The following is a 20378-nucleotide window of genomic DNA, read 5'->3' on the forward strand; positions in this document are numbered from 1 at the left end:
TTAATAATAGCAAAACTATGTTCATTTCAAACCAATCTAAAGCAAGGACAAACGCGATCGAATCGTTGCGTGTAATTGGAAATAGTTAAAGACGTTGGTCCCGACGGTCGGCGTGGGTTGTTGGATCTCGCCTTTATAATCACAAGGAAAAAAATACCACAATATATTGTCATCTAATAAAGAGCAAGAGACATTTGGAATACAATCACAGTCACAAAATCAACCCATGAACTACTCCGGCAGTATTATTTAATTCATTATATGGGTAAAAAGTTAATACATTTACAATACACAGTTAGTACATTGATTTTTTAGGTAAGCCGGATGAGTCATGGTACCATTAGCTACTGACTATAATGAATAAAATTCATAATAACCAACATTACTAATTCATTTGAAACATAACCAACAGGCAACTGTCTGCATGGGAAGCGAATCTGGCCCCACAGAGGCAGACATAGAAAACTCTCGATAGACTGAAAACCATTATGCGAAACGTTTGAGATAATATGATAAAATGAGTATTCTCTGATGTCCGAATCACTGTAAAGCATGAAACCGTCATTTTCATAAGGCATGGCCACTGAAATAAAATTTCAACAATATTCTACAAATTGAAGAAAATGGTGTTGCTTTTCCTAACTTCTGGAGTGACACCTGTAACCATTGAAAACCTGATATGACGAAGAATACAGAACAAACAATAAATGGATACCAATCTTATGACCGTGATTGTACACTGACTTTAAATAATTAAACAGTAGATATGAATTTTAATTGCTTTGTATGTTTGACAGAATTAAAGTTTTGAATTGGAGATTATTGCCCAGAGAAACTAATGATATAGTTAAGTTTAAATAATAGCATTGGTAAGATGTACACATTGCTAATTAACATAAAAATATTGTTTCACAGGAGGAAAGTAAAATAATATAGAAGTCACAAAATTTATCTTAAGAAGACCACAACCACAAGAAAAGGTGATGATAATTTATATTTTAAACAATACATAATACTATTATAGTCAAATGTGTCACAATATTATGTTCTAGCAATCCTCAAACAGCATATTACAATACGGTAATGATTTTAACAGCACAGCAAAACTTTGTTACTTCAAAATTGAAGGTACTAGGATTTCTAAAAAAGTCAAATTACAAATTACGAATAGATTCTTATGAATTATAAAATCGTTTCTCTTACTAATTTGACATTATGTAAAAAAAAAAAAAAAACAGTATTGGCCGGTTTTTATCAATTTGTTTGATTTATTGGAATTAATCGTGTCCCCAAAAAATTGCAAAATGTGATTTTGTAGGGTAAAAAGATTGTGAATTACAGCAAAATTCGAATTATCGATTTTCTGTTAAACATTTGAAGCTAATTACATGTGTAGTTTACTCTATGGCTACTATTCTTTCAACATTCTACATGAGCGAGATTTACAAAAGTATGAAGTAGGCAATATTGAGCAAATCAGGAGCGTTGTATACATTTATAAATAACTACTTATTATGTCATGAATCATATTATTTAAATGACAGTAAATTTTATTGAATATCTACCGACGATAGCTGCTTCTATAATACATATACCTAATCTATAAAAGGCCCAGTGCTTGCACACTTAATTTATAACTGTTTTCTATTGTACTGAAACTATTCTATGTTATTGTTGACATGTTCGATCAAAATGGCAATTTAATTACATATCAATATCATCTGGTGTATTCGTGATCAGAGTCGATTCGAGTCAATATCGGTTGATCACCGTACAATACAGTGTGAAGTTGGCCATTCATGGATTACATCCTAATCAATGAGTTATCCTTGCTATAAAAAGTCTATTTTTAAGTGACACTGCTTCATTCGGATCATTTCAGGAATGTCCAATATAAAATTACACATTCTCTTGAGAAAGTTTAATATTACGATATTTTGAAGAAAATAAACAAATAATTTGTTGTTCGCAACGGTGCTAAATTTTACACTTTCCCAAATATACATTGATATTAAGTATGTATCACCTTTTTAATTATTATTATTTTTTTAAGTCAAAGATTTCAGTTCATTTTAATAACTCATTTCGAATACGTCACTTTATCCAATGCTAAGCGTCATAAGCAAATTGCAAGCCCTCTATAGCTAATTTAAATCCATTCACGTTACATTAACAATAACTTTAACCGGTTAACGTCAATAATATATTTTAACATCTACATTTTAACAAATTGTATAGAATAACTGGCTAGAGACCTCAAAAGTTTAAATTTACAACTGTCGGCATAACTTTATAGTTTAATAAAAAAGAGTTTAAACGTATTACCGCAATGTTACTCGACTCCCCGTTGAGTATAAGACTGATGTTAATATTTTTATAAAGACATTGTGAATGTCTACGTCTACAGCTAAAATTAAATTAAATTAATATCTATACTGTACAAAGTAATAATACATTGTTTGGGAATGATTCCAAATGCAACAATTTTGTTTAAAATATTATTAAATAAATGCTGCAAATACAATTAAACTACTATTAATCCATTCTACTTTTATTATTGCTAGCAATAAAACAAATTTTGTACATTCAACGTTGCCGCAAAAGGAACCTGTAGGAGGAATACTTGAAAATCTACATGCGCCGACTTATTTAAAAAGAAAAAATATTAATAATACCTTACAGGTTTCGATATAAAAAATAAATATAAAATTTGCACTAAGCCATAAGTATTTTGCACGGAAATGATAAATAATTCATGTTACATTCAATACAAAAAGCATTTACAAATATTAAAAAAACTACTTAAGTGATTCCACAGCCGATTACATGAATGATTTATTCCTCCACGTCTTCAGTTACCGTCTTTACATTTAACATTCCGGGAGTTTCCCGGCGACCGGACGCGTCTTCGACACGGATTTTTGCGTCAAGCTTTGACAAAGGCACAACACTTGATGTTTCAAGCTTCAATACTGAACAGCTTTGACTTTCTTCATCACTCACAACCGTAATTTCATTCAAATTAGAACTATTTTTAACATCCGCTTCGTCCACCGACTGCGATGGCGTCATCGAAGTTTCTACTGAATCAGAGGTTGCAGTACATTCTGGAGATATTTTAACAGATTTTTCTGGTCTGCTAACAATTGACTCTATAGCTTTAAGAGTTGCCGGAAATTCTCCGATACTATCAGATTCCATGGATGTGGCGAGATTCGAAATATCTACTTTTGGAGTGCCATCGAACGTGATCTGGTAAGGGAAAGCATTATAATTGTTATTGTCTTCATTTTGTTCAGGAATAAACTGCGGTGTTTCTACGGATTGCATTTTGGAAAGATTTGCAACAGACAGCTGTAATGGTAACTTTTGTGGAGAGGCAACTGTCTTTTGATATTCAACTATTTTTGAAATATCGACACTTTCACTTGGTTTGGGCGAAATGAAAGTTTTCGGTTCCCACGATATAGCTTCATCCGTCTGTATTGAATTAATGACCGAACCTGTTGAGCAATTCTCATGATGCCGTGATACAGTAGTGTCATCAGAAATAGTAACTGTCTGAAAGCTATCAAATATATCACTGCTTTTGTATTCAATATCTTCATTTTTATTTGTGAGCCTTTCAATAATATCGGGGTCATTGGCGGCACCGGAAAGAATCACCGGTCTCGTTTGTGTTGTATTAATTTCACTATTCGAAGATGTCTGTTCTTTTAGAGTGGACTCTTCAGAATTCATCTGAGTTTCACTCAACATTTGAAGATTCGAAACGGACAGCTGTACGGGTTCAGAGCGAGATGTGATTTCACTATAAGAACTTGAAGGCGGTGGATAATTTTTCGAGACAAAATCACCGTTGATTTTGTCAGAAGACAAACTATGAGTTACTTGTTGAGTTAACTTTGAAGCTCCCACAGAATCACTGTTGATAAATTCTTGAGATTTACTCCGGGAGCTGGAAGATGACTGAAGTAGCGCCCTCTCTTTCGCTTTGGCTTGGTTTTCTCTCATCATCAGCATCTGGTCCAAGCGGTTGACGGTCTCGTTGAGTTCGGTTTCCCATGCCGTATCTCCGTGGGCTCCTCCTTCCACGGGGCGCGCCGCCAAGCGCCGGACTCTTCGTCTCAATTCTTCCAAGCCTGACGTTTCATCCGACATGCAACCGTCTATGGAGCTACTGCCGGAACTTGCTAAACCGAGATCATGTCTGCAAAACAATAAGAATATATTATATTGTATTCACTTCTAAATAAATATTATTAAGAAAATGTATATGATTGGCGAGCAAATCACAGATTAAATACATTTTTCAATCGATACTAGCACTTGAGAACCACAAGATACCGTGAGTCGCAGGATAAGCGTTCATTCAGAGGTCAGTTTGGACATGGGGATTTTATGTTGGAACATGTGGGGGTGCCGCACGTGCATCAGTCTGGCAGGTAGATTACATTCGGCAGTAATATGTAACAGCGAAGAGGAAATGGAAAAGCTTGGGGAGATCTTTCTCGAGTTCTATTAAGATAGACTGATTATAATGATATTAATAACAAAATTTATAGATATGAATGAAAAAATATTTCTTCAGATGGCAAGGCAATTCGTTTAATAAATAATTTACCAGTATTTAGTGCTGATTTTTTTTGGACCATGTCTGATCCTAAAAAGATCATTTATGGGCCTCCACAGAGTGAGTGGAGGTTTGTATTAACAGATTTTCTCAACTCAACCTATTCTATTAGGTCTATACTCTGACATTCAAACCTGGGACCCATGACATTATAAGCTGATACGTTAGCATTACTACCATTAGTCCATTGATATAAAACACAAATTCAATTTGCTTGTGTTACATCAAAACACTTGTTAAAATATTATTAAATTTATGACAAAAAATAGTGAATTGAATACTATGAAAAGGTAATCTCCATTTTCTGTTCTAAACGGAGCATAATATAGGCCTCTCAAGAGGATATAGTAACACACAGTCTGGCCAACCCAATGGGTCCTGGGCTCATTTAAAAAACAACTCTGTGATATTTATCAGACGCGGGATTCGAAGCCGCACCCAAAGTTTCAGCGACAAGCAGTCTAGCGCTGCATACTCATTGTAGGTAAAACAAAGTACATACCATGTAAATAGTAATTATTTAGTTCAAGAACTAATTAATCACTGGGGAATATATAATTAATTAAATGGGTCAGTCTAATGGACATTAGTTGATAATTAATACATGTCTGTCCCTAGGGTGATATCAGTGGTGAAGGGTGGAGGTAGGCTATTAAGATCCAACACAAATAGTGCATACTTAACTTTGTCAGTCAAACGTTTTTTTTGTCATTGAACTAAGACTACAATGTGTAGATAATATCTGTTAGTTTTAAAAAATAACTGCCTAATCCAAGCCATGGTAGATAGTAATAGTCAAAAAATATTCATTTATCTATTAAATATTTTTTATTGATTGTGGTTGGGTTAGGCAGGATTTAATGGATTTAAAAAAAATAATTGACACCATCTGTGGGTCTATTCTATACTTATCGAACACTAAATTGATAAATAGTATCAAACTTAGGGTAGGTTTGTATCAAAATATTAGCACTTATTGTAACAATTGCACGAAGCCGGTTTTTATTGTTGCAATAAGTGTGATATTTTAACAGCAGCAAGATAGGTGCTGTTAAAATATAGCACTTATTGCAACAATAAAAACCGGCTTCGTGTAATTGTTACAATAAGTGCTAATATTTTGATACAAACCTACCCTAAGTTTGATAATATTTTTCACTTTATCACTTTAGCGGTCGATAAGCATAGAATAGACCCACTGGAATATGTATTCTTAATTCGATAAAAACACATAAGTATGACTGAAAAAGTGTACACTATTTTGTCGGATTGCCCATAGCATACTTAAACTATTATCGTTTATTATCCAATTAAACCCTGCGTAAACCATAGATAATAGTCAAAAACTATGCCATTAAATCATGCAGAATTTTAGATATACAAATATGATTTTGTAACATGAATTTTAAAAAAACTAACGAATAATATCTGCAATTTGTGCTCTCAATTCAATGAAATCAATTAAATATGACTGAAAAAGTGTACACTATTTTGTCGGATTGCCCATAGCATACTTAAACTATTATCGTTTATTATCCAATTAAACCCTGCGTAAACCATAGATAATAGTCAAAAACTATGCCATTAAATCATGCAGAATTTTAGATATACAAATATGATTTTGTAACATGAATTTTAAAAAAACTAACGAATAATATCTGCAATTTGTGCTCTCAATTCAATGAAATCAATTAAATATGACTGAAAAAGTGTACACTATTTTGTCGGATTGCCCATAGCATACTTAAACTATTATCGTTTATTATCCAATTAAACCCTGCGTAAACCATAGATAATAGTCAAAAACTATGCCATTAAATCATGCAGAATTTTAGATATACAAATATGATTTTGTAACATGAATTTTAAAAAAACTAACGAATAATATCTGCAATTTGTGCTCTCAATTCAATGAAATCAATTAAATATGACTGAAAAAGTGTACACTATTTTGTCGGATTGCCCATAGCATACTTAAACTATTATCGTTTATTATCCAATTAAACCCTGCGTAAACCATAGATAATAGTCAAAAACTATGCCATTAAATCATGCAGAATTTTAGATATACAAATATGATTTTGTAACATGAATTTTAAAAAAACTAACGAATAATATCTGCAATTTGTGCTCTCAATTCAATGAAATCAATTAAATATGACTGAAAAAGTGTACACTATTTTGTCGGATTGCCCATAGCATACTTAAACTATTATCGTTTATTATCCAATTAAACCCTGCGTAAACCATAGATAATAGTCAAAAACTATGCCATTAAATCATGCAGAATTTTAGATATACAAATATGATTTTGTAACATGAATTTTAAAAAAACTAACGAATAATATCTGCAATTTGTGCTCTCAATTCAATGAAATCAATTAAATATGACTGAAAAAGTGTACACTATTTTGTCGGATTGCCCATAGCATACTTAAACTATTATCGTTTATTATCCAATTAAACCCTGCGTAAACCATAGATAATAGTCAAAAACTATGCCATTAAATCATGCAGAATTTTAGATATACAAATATGATTTTGTAACATGAATTTTAAAAAAACTAACGAATAATATCTGCAATTTGTGCTCTCAATTCAATGAAATCAATTAAATATGACTGAAAAAGTGTACACTATTTTGTCGGATTGCCCATAGCATACTTAAACTATTATCGTTTATTATCCAATTAAACCCTGCGTAAACCATAGATAATAGTCAAAAACTATGCCATTAAATCATGCAGAATTTTAGATATACAAATATGATTTTGTAACATGAATTTTAAAAAAACTAACGAATAATATCTGCAATTTGTGCTCTCAATTCAATGAAATCAATTAAATATGACTGAAAAAGTGTACACTATTTTGTCGGATTGCCCATAGCATACTTAAACTATTATCGTTTATTATCCAATTAAACCCTGCGTAAACCATAGATAATAGTCAAAAACTATGCCATTAAATCATGCAGAATTTTAGATATACAAATATGATTTTGTAACATGAATTTTAAAAAAACTAACGAATAATATCTGCAATTTGTGCTCTCAATTCAATGAAATCAATTAAATATGACTGAAAAAGTGTACACTATTTTGTCGGATTGCCCATAGCATACTTAAACTATTATCGTTTATTATCCAATTAAACCCTGCGTAAACCATAGATAATAGTCAAAAACTATGCCATTAAATCATGCAGAATTTTAGATATACAAATATGATTTTGTAACATGAATTTTAAAAAAACTAACGAATAATATCTGCAATTTGTGCTCTTAATTCAATGAAATCAATTTAATATGACTGAAAAAGTGTACACTATTTTTGTCGGATCTCCAAAGCCTAGAGTATATGATTTATAACTTCGCCCCCCGGCTCTAGGATGAAAATGATGTAATATACTATTCTAAAAATATTTTTTTTATTTATTACTACATATATTAATACAAGTGAATATCATTTGATCCAATTTTATGCGATGTAATCAGGCAAAGAGGCGTATCAGTGTAGTAAAGAGTGCAAAAAAGTGCAAGGTTATAAAACGTATACTCTACCTCTACTATGATAGGTTGGTTTAGGCAGGGTTTAATTCAATTTTAAAAACTAACCATTACCATCTGCAAATTGTATTCTTAGTTCAATGAAAATAAATAAGTATGACTGACAAAGTTTAGTGTGCACTATTTATGTCGAATCTTAACAGCCTACCTCTGGGTGTATCCTACCCTTCGCTCAGCTCAGCCTACCCTTGCGCTTGGTGATTTAATATAACATATTTTTTAATAGTATTTTACTTTGATGGTATGGATGTATTACTGAAGAATTAACAGGACTGACCTTTCAAGTTCCAGAGAGAAGTCGGTAAAGTTGTCTCTCTCAGCCCCGACGCCTGGCTCCCTAGGCCCCACCGGGCACTCCCCAACGGCGTCTCCGTACATGTCCTTCCTCTTCATGTGGATCTCTTCGGATATAGCCTCCAGGGTCCTCAGCGACTGAGAGTAGCGGAACTTGGCCTTGGAGATGGTGCTCTGCAGAGTTTCGATGCGGGTCTTCTGCGTCGCCAGTTGCTCCTGACACAGTTGCTTCTCTTCAAAGTACGGCCGCGACTTTATCACATGTCTCTTCAGCTGGTCATCCAATTGTTGTAACTGGAAATGTGAATTTAAAAAAATAATCAAGTATTAAGAGCATACATCAGTGAAACGGCAAATAATTTTCAACAATAGGTGGGATGAAATTTCACACTCGTTGCCAATCAGAGAGCGATAGTCGAGCTGTGAGCACGTCAATTTGTTTTGTGATGAGGTCGGAGGAATATATTCTTAAATCGTGTAAAGATGACTAAAAAACGTTACGCATTTACTCGAAAAAGAAAACATGTCAATGGATATATTATTATTACTAATATAACAATAAACATAACATTAAATGGACGCATTTTGAATTTTTATAACAAAATATGTTTTGTTTGGCACGCGTCATTTGCAATCTGCGCGTCGCGTAGTCACGATCTTTTTAGACCATGCCTTAGCTGAAATATAGTCTTAAGCAATTCAATACTTAGGTACCTAACTATGGAATTATAAAGGAAAAAAATTTTACTATGTTTGAATGATTTTATAATGAAAATTATTATTCCTCTAGAAGGAAATGTATTTTGGTGAATAAACGTCAAACATACCTTGGTCTCAGCTGTGTTAAATACAAGCGCTCTTTTCTGGTGCTCTCTTCCACTCTCTGCCTTCTGAGTTTCCGCATCCATAACCTATAAAAATTGTCATAAATGTTATTTAAAGAAATGAATGATTTTTAAGTCACAAGATCTGAGAATGTATTCCGGCCAACGTGCTTAATCAATTAAGCCATCCATCCCATTTCTAATAAAGATGAAATTAACTTATAGTTGTGTCGCTAAATTTCAAAACCAGCTACATATAACACTTCTTCATTATTTTGAGAAAATCATTAAAAACTCTCTGTGTGTTTAAGTAGGAATTGATAGACGCATTAATTTTGTTTCATAAATGACAGTCAATCATAGCGGATTTTGAAAGAGGCGATAAAATTTTCGTGTAGAGATTTTAAAAATGAATCCATTGTGATATATATAGGTTCTTAATTATTCCAAAAAAGGTTTATAGCAGGTTTTGAAATTTAGTGACACAGTTATCACAGGTAAAGCATGGTGGTCGTCATTCAATGGATTCTAGTCCTGTTCTGTACAAAAGTTAAAAAAATAAATTCTATGATTTTATAAAAAAAAAAACTTCTTTATCTCGATAAAACCTTGGTAAATAAATACATATCTGAGCATGTATGTGAAGTTGGCTACAAATGAAGCTGATATGCGAAATGGTTTGCAGCTAATTTAATGAGCTTGATGATTTTCATAAATAAAAGCTGAATCGTTATCGTAGGTTTATTCTTGAGTTATAAGTATTATTTTTTAATATATTATAACTTGTAACCGCATCAAGAAAGAATGTGAGATTTTCAAATCTCATCTATTATTCATTCTGCAGTGAAGAGTTGAGAGCGAGCAACCTGCATCCAGCAGTGTACCGACCCCAGTTGTAGATGATAAGTGACATAAATACGTTTAATGATTAGATAATAAACAATACCACTCGTGTGTAGGGTTCGGTGTTGGACAACATTTACCTTAATTGTGGCATGATTGAGCATTTCCTGCCAGGCGTTATCGAACTGCCACTCGTGCTGGTTGCTCATGAAGCGCTGCTCCGCCAAGGCTACAGTCTCTTTGGCAGCCGCGTGGATTTCTGAAATTGAACAAATGTCAATTATGCAGTGCTTCTCAAACTTTTTCATACCACGGCCCCCGAAATCAGAAAAAATAAATCCAAGGCCTGCCCAAAAAGTTTAGTCTTTAGTGATCAACAGTAGGTACTTTATTTAACATTAATTATTAGTATAGGTACATTTTTATTAAAAATAATAGAACATTTCATTTATTTGCTGTAAAGCAAATTAACTTTAAATTTATTATAGCTACAGCCTACAAAAACAATTTAATGAGAGGGGGGTGATTGGATATTTTTACATAATAAATCAATATCCGGTACAATGTTTGAAATGATAATTTGCAGAGTTTGCTTCATAGTCTCCGTTGAAAGACTCGACCTGTGTTTATTTTTTATTACCAGTAATGATGAAAATGCTGTATCGTACAGGTAGGTATGTTGTGACAAAAAATATGATTAACAATGCCGCTTTTGCGATTTGACGGATATTCTCGCTGTCACCTTATCCAAAATTCTGCAATTTTCCGATCCAATATCAACCAATTCATCTTGAGCTGCCCACATAATATGATCATATTTTAAGGATTTAGCAAATGGTTTTCTTATGCAATTGTACTTTTGGTATTCATTTAAGTTTGGGAAATATATGTGTAAAATCGTTGTGATTCGACAATGTGATCAAGTATAACACTTCGAGAGTGATATTTCATTCAAGCATGAAAACATGTCAGTTCGTCATTGATTAATACAATTTGACCACGAAGAAAGTTTTTTTAGAAAGCTTGATGTTTGATATTCAAAATTAAAATGTTGATTTCTTTTCCCTAAAGAGAAAGATTCAATTCAAATTCGCCAAATATGAAGCAAAACACATCCAATTTTCATTACAAAATTGGGAAAAAAGATCTGATATTTGGTCATGATGAAAGAGGCGAAGTTCATTACTAAGTTCTACAATTCTTATCCATATCGGATATTGTATTGTGATCGTGTAACAATTCAACCTCGAGATTTTAACTGATTTGTATCAGGTATCGTCCAGTGAACATGCTATGATTTTTGTTTTTTCAAATACTGAAATATTTCGCGGCTCCCTAGGAGGAGCTCCACGGCACCCTGGGGGGCCGGGCCCCCCAGTTTGAGAAGTACTGAATTATGGGATTGCTTTGGAGCATGAAGGTAATCGAGTGCAGGTTTAAGATAAATAATTAAAATTTCAATTATATAATAATGGAAAGACATAATAATACTACATACATATTTTTTAATATAGCATTTTAGCATTGATAGAAATAAGTTAATTTACATAAAAAAGTAATTAGACGAAATAGAAATTAACTTTTGAACACCTTAGGGACTAGAATGAATAGGTCAAACAGGTATTAATATTTATCGATGAAATTTATCGATGTATACATAGTAGTGTAGTTGATAGAGCGCCCTGCCCGCCCATAAGGTAAAAATTACATTTTTTTTTTTTAATGTATATTTGATTCAGAGCAAGGACCCAATGGGTGAGTTGTTAACAAGCATTCCCAGTAAAGTCTTATATACAGTTTTGATACAATAAAACCTGAGAAATATGTATACAATGCTTACCACTGGCCCGTTGGTACGCTACGGCGGCTCGTTGACAAGCGGCACGTGCTGTCTGGGCGGCAGTCGCGGCTTCATGGTATGGCCTCGCCTTGTCTACGCTGGATCCCAGCCGTTGAGAGAGAGCTTTCAGACGTCTGGTGGCTTCATTTAGCAGCATGCGAAATGTCGTGTTCGATTCCTGTTTTATCATAAAATTTATAATTAGATTATTGAGGTGCTGAGAATTGAATGAATATAAGTGCGCCAGTAAACGAGATTGAGTAAATCGAATACAAATTATAATATGCCATTGTAATAACTCTTTCAAAAATTAATGTAAATGAGGTCTTTTTCTCAAATGATTCATTCTATTCTAAAAAAAAATGACCAAATTATGTCAATGATGGCCAAGCGGTAATGTGTCAGCTTATAATGTCATGGGTCCCAGGTTCGAATAACGGGCCTGGTAAAATTCATTTTTTTTAAATGACATGTGTTTGGACACAGAGTATGGACCTAATAGGTTTACAATAACTATTAATACATTTCTTGTAAAATTTGTTAATACAACCTCCACTCTGTGGTGGCCCTTAGAATCGGACATGGTAAAAAAATAAATAATAATATTACATAATGCCTAAACAAGACGGAGAACAAGTCAGGCTAGGAAAAACATGCTTATAAGTTTTTATACAAAGCAATTAAATGCTTGCATCCATTTTCGCGCATACATAGATGTGTAATGTAAAAAGTGCTCTGAACTCATTTTTTACTTATTTATGTTACTTGTACTTTCTTAAGTCTCAGCACTCCAATTGTATTTAGCGTCATACGGTGTTGATAAAATACAAAGAAAAATCTACAGCCCATCTAAGGTCAACGGAACGAGTATTGGGTGCGTTTAAGAACATTGTACAATGTGCATGTCAGTTTTATGTGAAACTCCTATAATCCAAAGAGGATGCTTCTATGGGCTGAGGGTATCAGAGCTATGGGGCATCAGTATCCAGGACCAACAGATTACCATTGAGTTTAGAAACTACTACCCAAGGGGCCCGGATTGTGGTATAATATGTACTGTTTAATGTTCGGCCATTGCACTCTAGCAGTAAAATGTCTGTCTAGAGATTACAGAATACCAGATTTAATTTCTGGCCGAGTCAAATTTTTCATTGTTATTTTTTCCTTAAAATTTATGCTAAAAATGCTAGACAAAATTTAACACATTACAGTTAAAAATATTTTAATTAAGTAATCAAAACTAAAAGAATAATATGTAAATATTTTTTAAATCAAAGATAAACTGCAACTAAATAAAATCTGTTATAAAATGAGATCAGGTTCAGTTTACAAATAATTATTTTTTATGATTATATTTATCATCAAAATGTAATTTGATAAGTTCTTACAAATGTGTACAGGAAATAATAAATAATTCATAATGTCAGTTTTTTTAAATTTCATTGTAACCCTCTGAAGCTTGATTAGATATATATGATTTATATGACATTTTTATTTTCTAAAAGAATTTGTCAATAATGTTTCCTTTTAAAATTACGTTCTCAGGATCATTCAATGACCAGTAGACAATTATTATTATTCGACCATGTCCGATCCTAATAAGATCATATGGGCCTCCACAGAGTGGATTGTATTAACAGATTTTGTTTTCACGAGAAATGGATGTCAGCCACCTGCTCAACCTATTAGGTCTATACTGACTCATACACAAATTGAAAAATAATATGTGTACTTACCAGACCCAGGATTCGAACCTGGGACCCATGACACTATAGGCTGACGCTTAAGCCGCGCAGCCATCGTGATATACTTAACTAATTCAAAATATATTTAGTCGACCAGCAGTTACAGACAGGGCTGTTGCAAAATAAAAGAATGCCTTTTAAAGAAACGGCAAGGGCTAAATCAATAACATCCAACCCTTAAGAATAATCATGTCGAAGGTATACTTATATAACATTACAGACAATGAGGCCTTAGAAATGCGCCTTAATCGCGTAATATCTCTTGAAAGCCCCTCACTCGGTACGTAAGTCAGTACGGAGAACAAATGAAATTTCTACAGCCTCAATACACAAATTATTATATTCAACTGTATTCATACATAATACATACGCCCACTGATTGATCGATTATCAAACAGATAATCGGTTGGGATTATGTAAAAGGGGCTGACTATCATTTTGTTTTCGTTATGAATGGAATAACAATAAGTATATATATTATAAAATAATACCTGGAATATATGGAATTTACCAAATTGAAAATTAATATGGCCTGAGGGTACTTATTCTTAAAAATTATAATTGGTATGTATTGCTTGTAGACTTTGTCGAGCTTTTTTCTCCAGCGTCTCACGAACTGCCAATTGATTATTTTTCCTTCAAAATCACATTCGAGAACCTTTTTTAAGGTTTTCTGAAGGGTGTCAATCGGTGATTGGCCATTTAAAAGTAAGATCATATAGACACCTCCTACGTAATAAGGCCGGAACTGCAAAATGGTACTTTTTAATAGTACGATTTTAATAAATTTTAATAACACCACAAAGTTAATTTTTAATGCTGATATCGTAATTTTTTAGTTGATTGATTGAATTTTTGTTTTTATTTTATTATCATTGTTGTATTATAATCTTTAAAATTATTTAATAAAAGGCAATCATAGCCAAAAACGCAGTTACACCTTTTACATAGGAGGTGTCGATATTATCTCCATATGTAACACGCAGTAATAAGGGAAGAGCAATTTGCATTTCAACTGAAGAAAACAGCCACCAAAAGATAAGAACGAATCTATCATTGTGGTAGAGCATCACCGCATTGAATCGTCCAGATGAAAAAGTATAAACCATGTATTTTAATAAAATTTTCAATTCTAGTACTTAATTTTTATCAAACGGACTGCACTGCAAATTTTAAATAGGTACCATTAGACTAAGTAATAATCCATACCGACAAGAATAATAATATTGAATGTGGATAGTAACCCCAAACCTATTGTGCCCTAGGTATTATCTCAAACAAAATTGCCCCAATTCATCACCCAAAATCTATATAATATCAAAATATATATTAAACATTAAAGAATGTAAGCGTAAATAGCCAAGCACCCTGGGGTACTTAAGCCGGTCCATCACTTCACTTTAGAAAGCAAGACGTGCGACCTTGAAAGGCGCCGAGCAAAAATGCAACACGAGAAATTAATTTTTAAATATTCATCAGTTGTTGTACAATCACCCCGAAATGCAGGGTCATGCCGCTACGGACAGCGGCCTTACACTTTTACACCTTAACAACAACAGACTATCCAACTTGATATGTGACATAAGATCAACCGTAATCTAAGTAAATACAGTCGAACTTGGTTATTACGATCAAGGAAATAGCGAGATCTCGGATGTAATGGGAAACATTCGTTGACATTTTAGTTTATGAATTTCTCCATACATTTATTCATTTTTATAACGAGCTACTTCCCAGGTATACCGAGCAAAACTGTTAATGTTACGACCCAATCATTGTCAAGTGCGCGTAACTCGCATATTTTGAATATTTCCGACGTAAATCGCGGGAAACAAAAACGTAAATGCGGGTATTAAATGTACTGAAATACATCGGGACTGAAAAAAATACACGCAATTGCCGGGAAAACGTGAATTCCGGGCACGTAAAAACGAGGTTATACTGTATGTCGATCGTTTAAAAACAACATTTTCGACCCTAAGCAATAAAATCCGACCGGGCAGTTAACTAGACTGATGCCGCCGGATCGGATTACGTTTACGACACTAGATAAGTGTCTATGTACCTAATTGGTGTTTTCGCCGCCAACATTAAAAAAGTAAAAAATCCAAGCTTTCAAGTGCAAGTCAATAGGCACCTACCAGCGCCGGCGGCTCAGCACTTCATTACAATAAACAACTTCTTCTGTAGTTTATGAATGCCATGCTTGTTTCGGGGATTTTTATGATGGTTTTCAGATTTTTTATGTTCTATGCTTAAATTGAACGTGGCGCGAAAAATGTTATATAACGATATAACGAGTAATGCTTATATCGAGCAATGCTTATAACAAGCAAATTCAGCCCGTCTTCCTCGTAATAACCAAGTTCGACTGTATATCTAATAACAGTGTAATATTGTGCCGCATCGATATCAGTATTCTAAATCTATACAGATACCTAATCAAACCGTCTCTACCTAGACAATGTGTAGCCTTAGTGATGTTTTATCTATTGACTTTCCTGCATCACTAATAATAAACCCAACTCTGTGCAGAGATATCCAATTACAAAGTCTGTTTTTTCTTTACTTACTTTACTTTAACTGAAAAATAACGATGCGTTCCATGTGTCGGGAAACGCTTCCCTTCACCTACATCTACTCTAACCCCAAGATGAAGTCAAAGGTCAAGAAGGAAATCAAAATTTCGTTTGAAGCTATATAGTGTGAAGATACTTAACAGAATTTCATGCAAGTATACCTATTTCAAAGGGATACATATTGATTGCAATTGTCAATTAAACCCAACTGCGGGATTCAAAAAGATCAAAATGTAAAGATTAAAAGTATATGGATTGGCAAACAAAAAAATATGGAGTTCATTGAAAAATATATACAATGATCCCAGATCATCTCACACGTGACAGCTGGGGCAGGCCATGTCCCAAGGATTGAATAGAGACTGACAAGTTTAACGTGAGGCTCCTCGGCAGCTATGCAGCGGACCCTCACGTTACTACATCCAATCACCCAATAGACGAAAAGAGAAAAGGAGGGACGAGCGACATACAGCGTCAATGAGGCCAAGGCAGTGGAGGGTCCCATGCGGTAGACAAAGGAGAAATGTTTCTTAAAGGCAGAGAAAACTCACATTGGGTTATATTGCCGATGATAAATGAAACTATAATTAGAAAATTTCTAGAAAAAATATTGGACTGAATGAGGATTCAATTCAACTTCTTTCACTGTCAGCATGAGTGCTCTTATTGTTTAGGCTACCGATCCGTCTGTCATGTGAATTGATCCTTACGACTTTGTTAACCGAGGTGTTTTAAACTTCGCCAATGTAAGGACAACCTGATTTTGTAATTAATCAAGATAATTATTATTACTAACATGATTATGGATGACATCAGGTGTTATTAATGATGTCAATGCGAACAAAATTTTTTTTTTTTATTCCACACTGAATAATTCTGAGGTTTTCCAAAATAATGTATTACCTATCATTAATAAGAATCGAACATTCTTAAATCTTATATCGTTGTCATAAAACTTAGTTAGTTATGGGTTGGTATGTATCCAGGCTGTAAACCAGCTGGGCCTTTTTTTCCAGACAACCACAACGTTAGTAAGATGTAATATAATCATTTAGTGCATTTTCACAAAAAATACAGTTTGTCACTTGACGACGATATATTTGGTATTGAATAAAAAAGTAATTAAGTACCTAATAATCGATGAATGAAACATTTTCATGGTTACCTACTATTATTCAGTGGCGAAGCGTGGAGGTAGGCTGTTAAGATCCACCATAAATAGTGCACACTAAACTTTGTCAGTCATACGTTTTTGTTTTTTATTGAACTAAGACTACAATTTACAGATGGTGTTGGTTAGTTTTTTAAATTCAATTATGAAACGCAGCGAAAACTAAAACATAATAGATAATAGTCAAAACATACTCATCTATTTATAAAATATCTAAAATTATGCCATTAACGCATACATAACTTTGAATATTTTATAGATTGAATAATATCATTACAATGTTAGGCAGGGCTTAATGAAATTAAAAAAAATTAAGCAACATGTGTAATTGTGTAATATGTATTTCTAATTCAACGAAAACAAATAAGTGTGTATAAAAACGTGAGCACAATTTTGTCAGATCGCCCAAAATATACCAAATCTATTATGGTTTGGTTGGGCAGGGTTTAATTGATTTTTAAAAACTAGCCAACACCATCTGTAAATTGTAGTCTTAGTTCAATAAAAACGAATGCGTATGACTAAGTAACAAAGTTTAATGTACACTATTTATGTCAGATCTTAACAGCCTACCTCCACCTTTCACCACTGCTATTATTTCAGTAATATTACAGTGGTGAGTCATTTTTTTCATATGGTTCCAACATAGATGAAAAAATTAAGTTACTAGTGTTTTCTTAATGTGGTCGAATAAGCACTTATTAATTATTAGAGCAATCTCGTTTTGCATGCAATGTGCTAAGTAAACATTGAACACACGTAATATATTACACTTCTCATTGCATAATAGACATTCCCTCAGAGCGGTGTAGCGTGATTATCTCGTATACATATATCTTATTGACAATGAAGGTCGGAAGGTCAAGGTTGCCACTGATGTAAATTGCAATCAAGTATTGGTCACTTAAAAGAACAGGTTTGAAGAGGTATCGTTATCAAGTTTGTATTATTTTTATTACAAAACTTGATGATTTTTTCTACTCAATATTGTAATATTTTCACTTCGATTGACATTCAGCACAAATTAATTATTTTTAAATTATTCTGTGTATGAAGGGAAAAGTCTAAAAGTTGGAAAATGAAATGAATATATTAAATTAGTCATAATGCATAAATTATAAAAATGAACGACAATCCAAACCAACGCTTCTGAATTGGTAAATTTTGCACAGAATCATAGACGAACAAAGATCTTCTTATGGCTGTTTTGAAAGCTGTCGCATGAAGAATTAAATAATGCCCCACCAATGTGTGTTATCAGTGCCAATTAGGGAATGTTTATATAAAAATTTTATATTTACAAATAACATTGATAAAATCGGTCAAAAATAAATCTAGTATAATTTATACTATTTAAGACATTTATTGTTAATATTGTATACGTTCAATCTTGGAAATACACAAGTTTAACGGAGTAAATAATATTGTAATATAAATAATAATGTGAATGTAATAGGAGATTGCTGTTTCTGATAGTAAAGACTTATTGAATGGATTAGCGAGATTTAAAATAGTATAGCAAATAATCATGGCATACTTATGGCCTTTCCGCTTCATAAATCTAATTAATAAGCCAAATCTGAAACTGCCGTAAAACGTATGATATCATGGTGGAATAACTTTGTTAATAGTGCGAAGCATTGTTTTTTTTCCAATCTTTCTATTTTTAATAATTTATGTGAAAAAATAAAATGAATCGGCAACCTACACATGGGTATAAATCAAACTTCATTCAAACTCGCTTTTATTTTATTTTCCATAAAAATTGATAAAAAAAATCAATCCCGAAATCCCGGGATTATGTTTATCAATCCCGGGATTCATAGGTATCGAAAATAGCTCGGGATCCCGGGATTAGAATCCCTAGTGCCAATGTATGCATGTGAAAAATGAAACCTTAAATGTAGTGCAGTGTGGAAAGACCACAAAAGGAACAAGACTAGAGTATGCAATGTAATAGAGATCAAGAAACTGGTGTAATGGAAATGGCCTGGACATCCACGGGGTTATCCTTCAGGGTTATCCATCCACGGTTGGGGAATGGATAACCCCGAAGGGCCCTATATAACCGCAAGCCAGCCATCGACGAACTAGAGACCGAGAAGAATGGAAAGAGCTATTCATGGATCAGTGGATCGATGATGACTATAGTATTTAATCCATAATGATTTAGACAGGCTTTATTAATCTAGAAAAACCTTACATCTTGTAACAAATGCTCTGATATATGGTAAACCGGAGGTAGCAGATCTTTTGTGACATGCCATCTAACAATTTGGGGGTAGAATATGTCAAAACTGACATCAACCTCGAATTTAAATTATTTAATAATTGTATGTACATTTGAATAGACATTTTTCTATGAAAAATGTTCTATGTCAAAATCTAGAGCGGCATTTGCACATCGATATAAAAATTGCAATTCTCTCATACGTTTTGCCAAAAAAAATTAAAGACAGAGCATGGACCACGTTGAGATGAGTGTCACACTTCAGTGAAAACATAGAAATGTCCTCAAATGAGTCAGTGGGAAGTTTTCCGAGGGATGAAGATGGCTCAAGCTTTCTAGTTTTTCCGTGTGTTCTACATTGTACAATGTCACAAAGATCATCATATTTTATAGTTAAAACATTAAAAATGTTAAATTGCTACATAATAAGTATATTCAAACACTTACATCAAGTTCCAACTCCAATTTGTTGATTTCTGTCGTTGCTGTGTTGAGTTTTTCCAGCTCCAGCTAAAACGATTGAAAATATTAATCTTTTAGCCACATTTAAAAAGCAAAACAGTACTTCAAAAACTACAAACTTTAAGCCACTATGAAAGGAAACACGAAACAGCGGAGTTTTACAAAATACCCGACATAATATTGATAGTT

At 33.2% G+C, this 20378-nt stretch overlaps 1 protein-coding gene across 1 annotated transcript in view; it reads right to left on the reverse strand.

Moving 5' to 3' along the window:
• Positions 1–2050: 2050 nt before the first annotated feature.
• The window catches only part of LOC147064981 (uncharacterized), a 32125-nt gene continuing 13797 nt past the window's right edge, over positions 2051–20378 (reverse strand). Inside the window, exons 2-7 of the mRNA XM_085958381.1 lie at positions 20175–20237; positions 12003–12180; positions 10303–10421; positions 9323–9406; positions 8479–8789; positions 2051–4210 (exon numbers count right to left, since the gene is read on the reverse strand). Of these exons, the coding sequence (XP_085814507.1) occupies positions 2836–4210; positions 8479–8789; positions 9323–9406; positions 10303–10421; positions 12003–12180; positions 20175–20237 (2130 nt within the window). The 3' untranslated portion in view covers positions 2051–2835. The remainder of the gene's footprint in view (positions 4211–8478; positions 8790–9322; positions 9407–10302; positions 10422–12002; positions 12181–20174; positions 20238–20378) is intronic.

The sequence above is a fragment of the Rhyacophila brunnea genome, unplaced genomic scaffold, assembly GCF_057557595.1.
Source record: "Rhyacophila brunnea isolate RB1 unplaced genomic scaffold, BYU_Rbru_1.0 scaffold_7, whole genome shotgun sequence".
NCBI lineage: Eukaryota > Metazoa > Arthropoda > Insecta > Trichoptera > Rhyacophilidae > Rhyacophila > Rhyacophila brunnea.